Raw genomic sequence first — 14,218 nt, 5'->3', positions numbered from 1 at the left:
TTCACTTTTTCATACTCTTATTCAAATTCAAATAATATAAAAAAACCATTTTATTTAATTAGAGAACAGAGGGAACGTCGCATGTGGCAAATTTATTGAGTTGGCCATGGGGGCCTAATATTCTGCATGTTGCCACTCCAATTCTTATTTTACACTAAAACAGCACTTGTAGCCGAACTAAAATTTTTCTTCACTACAGTTGGATCTATGTAGGTTTAAATTAGAAACTTACATAATGACCTTCACGAAAGTGAATTGGTTTGGGAAGATGGGAAAAAATTGTACCATGTCAAAGAAATCCCTTGACATAGACTGCGTCTCAGTTTGTCTACTACATACCGGGCATTTCGTTTTAGTGCCATATTTATGATGATTTTCCAGCACAGTAAAAAACATACTTCAATCTCGATTCTTTATGTCCAAGAAGGAGAAACCCAAGAGGAAGTAAAATCCATATTCACATGTAAGAAATCAAGGAATTTGTAAGAAAAATATATCATGTATCATATATAACTCCACTTGTACTTTGAAGAGTGCACGGTAGAACTACAAAAGCTTCAAATAAAAAAAAAAAAAGTTACACATTATTTACAGACATCATTAGACAACCAAAAGCCCAGTCAGTCACCAGAAATTTTATTTATTCTGTAACCAAAACCAATACGCCATAAAATTTCACACTCCCAGCCAAAAATCGACTCTAGTGATAACCAACCGGAGCAGCAGTCTCTCTTAACTCACGCCCTTGGTAGTGTATGTCCTGCAATTCATTACAAAAAATAGCATCAGTATTCAAATTTTCTTATCTCCCCTTTTTTGGCGAATAACATAAAAGGTTAATAATGTTACCGAAGCAAAGTGGTTGACATCACGGTGGTGTGCCTCGTCAGCCCTGACAACCGTGACAACATCCTTTAAAGTGGAGTGTGGTGGGAGCTGCCAGTAGTCGATGGCAATGGCCGGAGCTGGCACATTTTCTATGTTGCCTTTGTCCAATTCCTTGAGGAACTCCGTGTAGGAGTGTATTGCCTCCTCCTCAAGGTAACCCACCATGCGGTGTGCAAATTTAGGAGAGATCATATAGCCCAAGAAGTATGCATTGAAGAAAACACCTTGCACAGTTATGACTAGAGCACGCTCGTACCACTTTGGCTTTGCCACTTCCATGAACGTCATTAGGTGCATCCGTTCATTTTCTGCTTCTTCTAGCAGTGCTTTGATCCAACCCCCACTGTGCTCAAATCTTCTAAGTGACTTCAAGTGCAGTAACATTCCTGCTACCATCCCAGGCACTGCTGCCACCGTTTCTAGCATCATTGCTCGGCATCCATATCGTCTCTGTTACATTTCCACACACCACAATTAACTAAATAATTAACTTCATACACAAATTTATACAATACAAAACTCACCAAAGAATATATGCTACATTTATTTTGCGTATAAAGTAGGAAAAAAAAAGATATGAAAAAAAGGGAAAGAAAAGAGACAGCTAAGAAATAATTATACTAATGTATAAGACAGAAAGAGAGAGAAACGTAAAAGAAATAACTTTTAATGCTTAGTATTATAAAATAAGATATAAAAAATTGATATTCTACTTTTCGAAAAAAGTGAAATAATGTTCGTTTTTCTTTACTTTATTCTGTTCCCAGTAGTGTGGGAAAACATCCAAAATACCTGGAAAAACAGATCAGTGGGGTATCGAAGAGTTTTGACAGTCCAAAGAGCCATCTTGTCAAGAAACGTAGTGGGTGCATGGTGCTTGTTCAGATCAATTGAAACATCTGCTTTGTATGTCTCCCATGGCTTCACATCAACAAAAACAAAACCATCATCAACACACATTTACACAGATCAAACAATCTTCGCGATAATAACTTTTCTTTCAAAATTTCTATAAAAATTAGAAAACTAATACATAAATTTGTTCATAAATAAAAATAAAAAGAACTGAAGAAAAAAATATACCCTAAAGCAATTCCACTTCCACTCTGTGCCATCGAGTTTGGTGATCTTAGAGGGTTCAACGCCCCAATAACTCACAATCCCTTTTTGCTCTTTGTTTCCACCATCACCAACCTTCTTCTCCATCTTCTCCTTCTCCGGCAAAACCAAAGTGCTCTCACTCCTCACACCACCGCCATAAAACGCTCTTGCACCACCAACTTCACCGCTTAAACCCTTCGCCACCAACATCACAGTGTTGGCCACACGGTTGCCGCCACCGCGACTCATCATCATCATCGTCGTCATCACCAACCCACCAAAATCTACACTCTGATAGAATAATCACGAATGAGAGAAATATACCGAGTCCAGAAAATCAAATCAGAAAGAAAGTTTTAGTTTTTCTTGGTTATGGAAGAAAAGGGTTTAAGAAAGTCTATATATAATAATGTATATTGTATAATATATGGTCAAGTTGTGAGACACGTTGGACAAGTGATAATTAGTTGGCATGGATTTTCTAGAATCCTCTCATTAACATTTTTTTTTCTGAAGTTGCTTTTAAATTACTGCATATTGCAAAAATATGCCTTTCAAAATTCAGTTTGATACTTTTAAACTTTTTTATTAATAATTTAGTATTAATTGTTTTGAAAATGAGTCCATATAAAGAATTAATTAATTAATGAAAATTATTTTATATCAGATCTGCATGTACTATCAGATTCATGTACTGCATGTTTGTACAGCATAGCAGTCATAATTGATGATTTATTTAAACTTAGTTATTTCTTGGAGAGCAAGTATATAGAAATATCCTGAAAGAACAAGGGCTTTCGTGTGTGACAAGTCAACTATTTAAAAGCTGTGACACACAGTTTTAGAAAGAACGAAAAAATCTTTTGCATTAGACCCGTTTTGGAAAGAGAAAATTAGTAGTTTGACGTAACTTTTTAAAAATACCTCTAATTTGACGCAAACTATTAATGATACTATATTTAATACTTTTATTTATATTCTATTTTAATGTGTTAGTTTAATATAATATTATTAAAAATTTGTGTTAAATGATTGTACTTTTAATGAGGCATCTCAAACTATACTTTCTTTTTGAAAAGTTCTTTTTTCTTTTCTTTTAGATTCTGACAGCGTTTCTAAAAAATCAAGATGAAATAATTTAGGTATAAATTTTTTTTAAAGATGACCATTTTCAAGATTTTAATAATTTAGATTTTTATTATTATAAATATATGGATTTAATAATTTTAATAAAATTTTATTAATTTTTTTAAATATTTTAAATATTTATTTTAACATTATTAAAATATAAATATGTTAAAAAGTATAAATAATTTAAATATTATAAAAACATATTTATATTTGAAATGTCAATTAAATTTAGTTAAAAGAATTAAATTTATCGTATCTAAAATTTAGTTTGTTCTGTTTCTAAATATCTATAAATAAAATTTGTTCTTAATAATTAGTATTTTCGAGTATTTATTATTTATGGATTGTAAATAATAAGTATTTTAATATCCATTTATTAATGGATTAGACGTCGTTATTATATTATTTAGTTATCAGTAAAAAATTAAAATTTAATTTATATTTTATTAGATTAAATTTAATTAAAATTAAAATTTAATGTAATTTATTATTTTTTGTAATTTAATTAAATTTTATTTTAAAAATTTATAATTTTTTTGAATATACTCAAATATTTATAATACCTGTCATCTTTTTAAAATTTACAAATATTTTTCAAATAAATAATTGACAAATTAAATAACAAATAAATCTTTTTTGTTACAGATTAAATTATTTACAAACATTATCGACTCGTTATTATTAAAAAAATTAATTTTAATTTTCACGGAAAAAAACATGCCTGACCTATTTGTTATTATAGAACTAACATCTGAAAAACAAACTAATCTTAATTTTCACAAAATGAATGGATGAAAACGTGTTTAACTCTTATTTAATCGTGTCAAACTATCATTTCTGTTTTTGGAGGAATTTTGTTTTAGTTTCTGGCAGCATCTCTCAAAAATCAAGATGAAATACTTTAATATGGCAACGTTGTTTTTTTAAACAAGAGGGTATAATTTACTTTTAAAGTTTTAATATTAGGAAAGAGGTTAGTTTTTTATTTTTTTAAGATTAAGACGTCATTGCTTACATAGGAATGAAAAAATATATAATTAAGATTTAAGTTTATTGTAAATTTAATTATTTTTAATTAAATTTCTGTTAAACAATTTGTTTTATTAGATATTTGGAATTTTAATATTTTTAATTCATTTTTATTTTCAATTAAGATGTTATAATATCATTTTTATAAAGACAATTAATTAGTGCATTAATTTTTTTATTTTGTTCTTGAGATGATAAAATTAAATGGTTATATTTTCCATTTAACAATAAATATCCAATTACAAAATATAAAAGTTTTAAACATTTAATAAAACATTAATGAAAAATTAATTTATATAATTAAATTTTTAAATTTTAATTAACTTATTTATTTTATTTTCTATATAAAATATATAAATCATACAAACTAATAATATTATTTATTATTGTCTTAATTATTAAGAAATATGATAATAAAATTTAACTTAAAAATATAAAAAAAAATTAATCAAACAAATTTTTTTATCAAAAGAGTCAATTAAAAATATCATTTATTAGTTGAATTAAAACATAAGTTTTTTTTTTTAATGAATTCATTTACAGTGAAAGTTGAGAAATTTGAATAACCAAAGTGATTTAACTGATCACGACATGATTTAAAGATTCGTTGATGAAGCTCGTGATTAAAGTATCATTCATTCAACCAGGATTCCTATTAATACAATAATATAAATCATTAAATAATATACAAGATTAAAAATATAATTTAATAATTTAATAATATTAGAAAACTTGAAATAACATATTTTATAAACTTTTAATATTTAAAAATTAAATATATCAAAATAGCTAGGTTTAAAGTTAAGTAATGCATGATAATATTCTCTAAATTTCATTTTGTAAAAAATGATAATATTTTATTTTCATTTTCAATAAAAATTTCCAAATAATATTTAAAATGTATTGTGTTAACCCACTTTGAATTAACTTTTTATCACAATTTTATTTGATTTTGTTTCTAAATTAAATTATATATTTATTTCATCTCTATAATTTGTAAAACTCATACAGTACAATATATCATTTTAATAAAAACGATATTCATGTATTATTTATTAAAAAGGTACTTTACATAATTTTTATACAATTTAAAAATAAATAAATATATAATTTAGTTTAAAGATAAAACATATTTTTAAAGAATAAAAGTTACATTTAACCCTTGAGTTTTGTACTTGTTCGTTGTGACATCCCATTTAAATAGATTTATTTACTAAATAAAACATCCCATATTTATAATAATAAAGAGCAAGGTTAACAGATGAACACCAAAAACAAGGAATATGCCTTTACAGTCATCCATAGGAGTACTTGAAAGGGGTTCTATAACCATGCCATAGCCAAAACAGAAATAACAAGGTTCACAATTATGCAAAAGAAAAGCTCCTAGAGCAAGGGATTATAAAGGCACTAGGGCCATAGAATCGTCCTTTGAGGGCCATATCAACGAGCCCACTAAGCTGCACCACTACCACCATCAGGCCTACCTCCAGAAGTATTTCCATCTGCTCCCACCAATGGTGATCATTGCAAAAGGGAAATCAGAACAAGGACACACACACAAAAGAAATAGCAGGGTAAGCTAGAGTGAATTAAATTGTGCATGTTATTGCAGCGAAATATTTAGAAACAGTCCAAACATACAACACAGTAGGCATAAGAATCACATTATAACAAATAAGCAAGACACTATGACTCAATTATCCGGATACATATACTAGGATCGGATTCACTGGACGCTTGCACTTGTGGTGGCCTCTACTGCTCTGCAGAGCCATTGTCAATGGGTTTCACCCTACCACACACAAGGTTAGCCTTTAAGCGTCTAAGGCCATTATCCTGCTAAAGACTAGGGTCTCCCGCTACTCTCACCACTTGGGTCAATTTGCTCTACTTGAGACTCACTGACCCTTTAGAGTTTCGGGATGCGATCCTTACTTGAATCCTTATCCTAACATATACACTACTCACCACCATGAGATCTCCCCCCGAGACTCATGGAATTACGCCTATCACACAATCAGAATCATTTTTCTCATACAATTCCACTTCCCTCATTACCTTCACCCAATTCTCATGTTAAGACATCACAAAGCCATAAATCCATGATCAACCTCATACCAAGCATGCCAATTTCATTCATAAATCCAAACAGCCAAGCATATTCACGAACATCATATATAGGAAGAATAATCTAGACAATACATGCATCAAATCATCAAAACAATCAAGAAGACAGTGCCCGCACTCACCACTGCACTGACCTCGCCCAAGCTAGGGACCTCGCTCAGGCGAAGTGCTTGCCTCGCTCAAAATCGTGGGCTCTCGCCTAGGCGAGACATGCAACAGTGGCCCCTGGGAGATTTCACGAGCTCTCGCTCAAGCGAGGCCTTCTCGCCTGAGCGAGACAAGGCGTCGCTCAAAACGTGACTGGCCGCCTGGGCGAGCGCTCGAGGCAGAATCTTGGGCGAGCTTCTGCTATTCTCGCCTCGCCTGGGCGAGAATACCAGTTCTCCCCCATTGTTCCGCACATGCAACCCAGAACAAACAGACCAAACATCTTTCTTTTTATCTCACACAAGCACAAACATTTTCCAACTCATTTTATGCAACAACAGAAGGGAAAACAAGCACCTACAACGAAAGATGAAGAATACTAGCTTCCCTTATCTTGCTTAGATGCTAAAAAAACGCAACAGACTCCCAACTAAGAAGTACGTCAGCTCCAAGGGCTAGAGCAGTGAGCTGAAACATGGAACAAGACAAACCAGGGTATGAGACAAAACCCTAACCGGTCTAACACACTTAAACGGTGTAAAGAAGAGGAAAACAGACTCAAAACCTTAAGGTTTAACTTACTTGAAGGTGAGAAAGATTTTGCTAGCTCGGAGATGAACGAATATTGTGCCCTAGCAGAGCACTTTGCTGGAGATTTGAGAAGGAGAGGAAGGAGCTGATTCTAAAAAGGTGACAAGTGAACAATGAGTCAGCTGGAAGAGGTATTAGGGTCCTATAGTTGGGCTGGCCTTGGACCTACGAAAAGGCCAGGTCCACCCCTTTTTGGGACAGAAACAAGGGCTTACATTCGTTGATTTAATTCAATTAGATGTCATTTTGTGATGTTAATGGATCAATCACAAGAACAATTTATTGACTTTTTATTTGACCATTTACTCATTGCAATCTAACATATATAATAACACAATAGTGTATACTATTGTATATTTCTATATATTTAAGTTTGATTTTATATACTATTGTCACATAAATTAATTTGTATTTAATATTTATATTATATTTTGACATTAAACAGGTTTTCAAGTTTAAATTACTTTTATGACTTGAATATATATGTTATTTATCAATTTAAATATATTTTATTGATATAATAATATCTAATTTTATGTTTTAAAATATGTTTACTTAACTGTTTCCGAAAAAAATGCGATTAAATAATGAAACTATAACTAAAACAAAAATTAACATATAAACAATGCACGATGACATTTTTAAAGTTAAATTATCAAAATTTATGACCTAAACGTGTTAGATATAAATCATAAATTTTGGATTTTATGTCTTAACCTAAAAATCAAAATTTTATATATATATATATATATATATATATATATATATATATATATATATATATATATATATAATATTCTAATATTAGATATCACTATTAATTAGTGTGTATAGAAGTTCTATTATATTAATTTTTTCTTCATTTATTTTAGTGTAATAGGTATTTTAGTGTAATAGGTAGAGTAATTCTTTCTAACGTGGATATTATTATCATGTATCAGATAAAACTATCATTAGGACATGAGTCATTAAAAATTAAACAACCATAAACACTTATGACTTGTGGATGGATCATATAATTTGAAAAAATTTATATGTAATAACGTTATATAGTTGTTTTAAGTCTTATGAATTTCTCACTCATATTAAAGGAGGAGATTATCAAAATAAGATGAAAATAAAAATAAACTAGTCATATCATAAAGCATGTAAAAGATTAAATTTTGATTATTTTTTCTTTTAAGTTAGATTACCTTTTTATTCATTAGATAATTTTGACTTTAATATATTTTGCACAGACATCAATGCAGTAAAGACTTTTTGTCCCGATTATTTTCCATATTTTCTAGAAAGAGTTATATTTAATATATATATATATATATATATATATATATATATATATATATATATATATTTTGTTATGGTTGGTTTCATGTCAAAACCAATTCCATTAGAAAAAGTCAAAAAAACTTACGGATATTATAACACTAATAGACCTAAATTTTGTATACAATAAAGAAGAAAAAGTAAAACATTTACGTCGTAAATATTTATGATTTACATGTGATAGACATAAGCCCTAAACCTAAACTCAAACTCTAAACGTAAATGTTTTGTTATTTAGCCGATGAACTTATTAGATGTAAATTTACATTTTCTACAATTATATCTAATATAAAACTAATATACAAATCCCAAAAATACCTAACGTACAAAGCCTGTTTTTCTTATGTATTAGTATGTGACATATTATACAAGAAAAAATATATTTATTTATATTTGTGATTGCATAGTATATTATTATTATTATTATTATTATTATTATTATTATTATTAAATTATGCATTGATAGATACATAGATTTTGAAAATGTACTTTATATCTTTCTAAATATTAACCAATTAGAATGAGTAGTGCTGTCTGCAAAACAATATATTTATTTATATCTCTGACAAATATCCCAACTTTAGTTTATTAATGTTTATCAATGTGTTTCATATTATTTCAAAATACATTTAATAAATGGGTCACGCTATTTAATTTTGGCTTTTCGTCATCTGTATAAAAGATTCCATCTTGTTTATCTATTTTTAATTTGTACTAATAGTATTGTTAACATTAAATTTTATGCTAAGACTCTTTTCAAATTTAATTTATATACGCATAAAATTTGTATACATTACATTAATATACATAGAAATATTGTCAAAAACATTTTAAAATATTTTTCATTTCAATAAAAATTGTATCATACTATATAAGAATATAGCCTCTATTCGTATATTTTCTTAAATTTCCCATTTTTTTTCTCTCTCTCTTTACAAATAATATCAACATCTTTATATAATATATAAATGAACAAATTTATGTAAAATATTAGGACACACTCGATAATTTTTTTTTAAAAATAATATATTTGTGAGTTCTTCTACATAAAAATTATTCATCTTATACATTATACAGTTTTATTTAACTAGAGTCTTGTTTTCTCACCTTCAATTCTTACAATATCTTATTTTGTTCAATATGTTCATTTACTCTAGAACACAAAATCATAATCTGTCTAATATATCATTACATTTTCTATTCTCTTTCTAATAAAATAATTAATAATCTCCATTCAAATTCAGATGGCAAAAGAAGTTCATTTATTTTTTACATAAATTCAAGTTAGTTCGTTTTGGAGCATGATTTACGATTTTGTCTATGAAAAAACATTTAGAGGATAGAAAGAAAAAAAATTTAAATTATTTGTCTTGACTTCTAAATCATTTCATACTATTGAATATATATATATATATATATATATATATATATATATATATATATATATATATATATATATTATTATTATTAAAACATGATTTTTTATTAATACATTACATTGAAGTACAATAATTGATTGTGTGACATTAATTTGGTTTGGTCAATATGTTCATCCCATGAGGGTGACTCTTTACTCCCGAGAGATGCTGACAAAATAAAATGCAAAATTTCAACGATTGGACCAAAACACTTCCATGAAGGAATCAGATCCATAGATTCCTTGGATTAAATTAATTAGATACCCTCTTAGTTTGACTTACTAACTTTCTTGCGTCCAGCAACAGGTAAGCCTCAAAATCTCCACTATGGTTCCTAAGAAATGGAGACACCTGCATACTATTCTGATTTTATTCAATTAATTGCTACCAACTGAAACAATTTCTGTCACAGTTTCATGGCTTCTGCATCAGGGTGTGGACCATTTGAATTCTCTAGCAAGTACTATCATGTGTCTCAGAATGGAGGTGTGTGCGTGAGGCAGACCAGTTTCTTTGAAGGAAAACCAGTGCTTAATCAAGGAGTTGGTTACTCTGTCATTCTTGGTTTTGGTGCTTTCTTTGCTCTTTTCACTTCTTTCTTGGTTAGTAATCCTCAAATGTGTTTTTTTTTTCTCTAGTTAGTTTCATCCTTTGTTAGAACTAGAAAATCAGTGCTATGTTTTTTCTCATAATCACTGGTTTATGCTTTCATAGTTCGTCAAGTTATCATAATAAATTGATTTGGTACAAATATTCTTGTGGATCAGGTGTGGCTGGAAAAGCGTTATGTGGGGTCACGTCACACTTCTGAATGGTTTAACACAGCAGGAAGAAGTGTTAAGACAGGGCTTATTGCTAGTGTTATTGTGTCTCAGGTAATGAACTCAAACAGTCTCGTATTATGTACTTTGATGAACCTGAAGTTCAATTTTTAATGTATATTCTTGCAATGATTTGTGTGCAGTGGACATGGGCTGCTACAATACTGCAAAGCTCTAATGTAGCATGGGAATATGGAGTTAGTGGACCTTTCTGGTATGCTAGTGGGGCCACCATTCAGGCATGAACCTTATATGATTTTTTCTCAGAACAAAGCAATTTTTTCTTCTGAATTTTCATGTAATGGAATGTGGAAATGGAAGTAAAGCTGAGAGTTTATAACGTATTGAAAATGGTCAGGTATTGTTGTTTGGAATCATGGCCATAGAGATTAAAAGAAAGGCTCCTCATGCTCATACTGTTTGTGAAATTGTCAAGGCACGGTATGTTACTTGGTTTGGAGTTTGGACATTCAGAGTTCTTTAATTTATGTTTTGCTCCATGTTTTGTACAAGGTTTTGGTCATTCTGGTGATAACAAATTTCTTTATCTCAGTTGGGGAACTTCTGCACACGTTGTTTTCCTCTTCTTCTGCTTCTTGACGAACATAATTGTGACAGCTATGTTGCTCCTGGGTGGTTCTGCTGTTGTGAATGCATTAACAGGGGTGAACCTTTATGCTGCTAGCTTTCTAATACCACTTGGAGTAATTGTTTATACCCTAGCGGGTGGACTGAAGGCCACATTCTTAGCAAGCTATATCCATTCTGTCATAGGTTTCTACTTAATTTTATCCTTTTTCACATTTTGCTATGTTCATGTCTTTTACTGTTAAACTGGGAATTTGTTGATTTACACTTTTCAGTGCACATTGTTTTGGTGATTTTTGTCTACCTTGTCTACACGGCTAGCAGTGAGCTTGGTAGCCCTTCTGTTGTGTACAATCGCCTCCTAGAGGTTGCAAGCAAATCAAGAACATGTCATGATCCTATATCACACAAAGGGCAATCTTGTGGTCCTGTTGGTGGGAATCACCAAGGTTCTTACCTAACAATGCTGAGTTCAGGTGGCTTGGTGTTTGGGCTTATAAACATTGTTGGCAACTTTGGCACTGTGTTTGTTGACAATGTAAGCATCAGTTAAGAATCAATGTGTCTTCCATCATAAGTTTGTTTGATTTCAAGCTTGTAAAGATAAACTGTCCTCTTTTCTTGTTATTTGGGTTTTGTTGCTAATGATTCTTTAAATGGTGAAAAATGACTAGGGATACTGGGTGAGTGCCATCGCAGCAAGACCTTCATCAACTCACAAAGGCTACTTGTTGGGAGGCTTGGTCTGGTTTGCTGTGCCATTTTCTTTGGCTACATCGTTGGGTTTAGGAGCTCTAGCCCTTGATTTACCAATAAATGAAAGTGAAGCAGGTCGTGGACTTGTTCCCCCTGCTACAGCAGTAGCTCTGATGGGGCAAGGAGGATCTATTCTTCTTCTTACCATGCTTTTTATGTAAGCTACAATCATCATATCCCCATTGGAAATACTTTCATTATTTCTGAATAATTTTAAAATAACAAACGGTAAGAAGTACACTTTAAGCCTAACTTAATTTTATAAAACCAGCTTGTAAGATGAAGTTTACATCTACTTATATATTATAAACTCGTCTTATCTTTAGTCAATACGAGATCTCCTGCAGCAAACACATTAACAATTTGATACAAGGCTTGTCACAAAACTATCCAGCCTTTGTTTAAATTTCTGATAATTTTGAACTTTGATACACTCATCAGGGCAGTGACTTCAGCTGGTTCATCAGAACTAATTGCGGTGTCATCATTATGCACATATGATATCTACAGAACTTACATAAATCCTAATGCGAGTGGAAAGCAAATCCTGAAGGTGTCAAGGGGTGTTGTTCTAGGCTTCGGGTGTCTGATGGGGTTGCTAGCAGTCATACTGAACAAGGCTGGAGTTTCTTTAGGATGGATGTACCTTGCAATGGGAGTTCTGATTGGGTCAGCAGTTCTTCCTATTGCTTTTATGCTTCTATGGAGAAAAGCAAATGCAACTGGAGCCATTCTTGGAACAGTCGCAGGTTGTGTTCTAGGAATTATCACATGGCTGTCTGTCACAAAAGTACAATATGGCAGGGTAAACCTGGATACAACAGGAAGAAATGCACCAATGCTTGCTGGAAACCTTGTCTCTATACTAACTGGTGGAGTTGTGCATGCTATCTGCAGCATGTTGTGGCCTCAGAACTATGACTGGAGCACCACCAAACAAATCACAGTGGTGGAAAAGGAAAAAACTGATCTGCCAGCAGAAGAGTTTAAAGAAGAAAAGCTAATCAGAGCTAAAGCATGGGTGGTGAAATGGGGTATTGGTTTCACTGTTTTGATTGTCATACTGTGGCCTATTCTCTCCCTCCCAGCAGGTAACTTTGAGTTGCATTGCAGTAACAAACATTTGAACATGTTTTTTTTTTTAATTAAATATGTTTTTAATTTTCGAACTTTCAGACAAAATTGAAATTCATGTTTCTAAAACTTTAATAATACATTTTGGTTTCTAATGATTAAAATTAAATAGATATAATCCTTTTAATCCAATTATATTAAATTTTTTTATGTGTTAAATGCTTTGATGTTTAAATTGTTTGACAAGTTCCCGAATTTTGTTTTAATGTCAGCTAGAATTTCAATTTAAACATATTTCATGTCTAATTTTGTTAACGTTCAACGACTAAAAACATAAACATATTTAAACGTTTTATTTTATTTGCTTATACCAAAAAATAAGAGCAAAGTCTTTGTTTTCCTAACCAATATTTTTAGTCTCACACTTTCATTTGTGCCTTACCACAGGTGAATTCAGTAAGGGCTATTTCTATTTCTGGGCAGTGATTGCTATAGCATGGGGTAGTGTTGGGTCTGCTGTGATAATTATTTTACCATTAGTGGAGAGCTGGGAGACCATTCAAAGTGTGATGATGGGGATGTTTACAAATGACAGGCTAATGGAAAAGGTTGAAGAGTTAAATTTGAAGTTGCAGACAATTATTCATGCAATACCAGAAGCAGAGAGACTTTACTTGCTTGAGAAGGGAAAGGCCAAAAAGTTAGAAGAAGCCCCGGAACAACATTCTTCTTCTCTTCCTGCATAACATTCTACAACAGACACAATATTTGCTAAAACCAGAAGAGAATTTACGATTGTTTTTCTGCTAATCAGTTTCAAACACAACATAAATAAAACATTGCATTTTTCCTAACCTTATAAACGAGTCACATGTTGTGATGTTACAGTGTATGTATGCACAGTGATCGAAATGCCGAAAGAAGTGTCTATAATGGGTGCCTAAATAAGAACAGATGATCCAAAAGAGTAATGATTCATTTTAAAAATTGATACAATGATAAACTATGGGGTTGGAGAACAAAAAGCCGTTCATTTAATTTGATATACCAATATTCGACATTCAAAGAAACCTTACCTTGATGAATATTTCTTCCGTTTTACTATCTTTTTAGATAACGCTTCTATGTACATTTCCAGTAATATATTTTTTAGTATTCTCCTCATCAATCATTTTCCTAATTTTTTAGTTAACAAGTAAATAATTTTAGAGCGATGAC

The 14,218-nt window shown here is 30.8% G+C and overlaps 2 protein-coding genes and 1 long non-coding RNA gene across 4 annotated transcripts; 1 reads left to right on the top strand and 2 right to left on the bottom strand.

Annotated features, from left to right (window-relative positions):
- Positions 1 to 484: 484 nt before the first annotated feature.
- On the bottom strand, positions 485 to 2,370 carry LOC114170318 (ubiquinol oxidase 1, mitochondrial). The gene is made up of 4 exons (XM_028055801.1): positions 1,972 to 2,370; positions 1,681 to 1,809; positions 850 to 1,338; positions 485 to 760 (listed from the first exon to the last, which is right to left on the bottom strand). The coding sequence occupies exons 1-4, from the start codon at positions 2,254 to 2,256 to the stop codon at positions 701 to 703; spliced, it is 963 nt and encodes a 320-aa protein (XP_027911602.1). The 5' UTR covers positions 2,257 to 2,370; the 3' UTR covers positions 485 to 700.
- A 3,011-nt stretch (positions 2,371 to 5,381) lies between these two features.
- LOC114170323 lies at positions 5,382 to 7,110 on the bottom strand. The gene is made up of 3 exons (XR_003601051.1): positions 7,009 to 7,110; positions 6,788 to 6,894; positions 5,382 to 5,654 (listed from the first exon to the last, which is right to left on the bottom strand). It is a non-coding gene; the product is annotated as an uncharacterized LOC114170323 (long non-coding RNA).
- Positions 7,111 to 9,954: 2,844 nt separating this feature from the next.
- On the top strand, positions 9,955 to 13,885 carry LOC114166668 (urea-proton symporter DUR3). 2 transcript variants are annotated; one of them, XM_028051439.1, is made up of 10 exons: positions 9,955 to 10,067; positions 10,174 to 10,363; positions 10,529 to 10,636; positions 10,726 to 10,821; positions 10,941 to 11,023; positions 11,136 to 11,356; positions 11,446 to 11,708; positions 11,845 to 12,083; positions 12,368 to 13,017; positions 13,448 to 13,885. In XM_028051439.1, exons 2-10 carry the CDS (start codon positions 10,178 to 10,180, stop codon positions 13,744 to 13,746), a joined length of 2,145 nt encoding a protein of 714 aa, XP_027907240.1. In that variant the 5' UTR covers positions 9,955 to 10,067; positions 10,174 to 10,177; the 3' UTR covers positions 13,747 to 13,885. The 2 variants fall into 2 exon arrangements, with proteins under 2 accessions (XP_027907240.1, XP_027907232.1); XM_028051431.1 differs by lacking the exon at positions 9,955 to 10,067 and having other exon boundaries at positions 10,074 to 10,363.
- Positions 13,886 to 14,218: the final 333 nt, after the last annotated feature.

The sequence above is a fragment of the Vigna unguiculata genome, chromosome 2 (genome assembly GCF_004118075.2).
Source record: "Vigna unguiculata cultivar IT97K-499-35 chromosome 2, ASM411807v1, whole genome shotgun sequence".
Taxonomy (NCBI): domain Eukaryota; kingdom Viridiplantae; phylum Streptophyta; class Magnoliopsida; order Fabales; family Fabaceae; genus Vigna; species Vigna unguiculata.
Note: the sequence above shows the minus strand (reverse complement) of the source record. Positions and strands in the feature narration are given on the sequence as shown.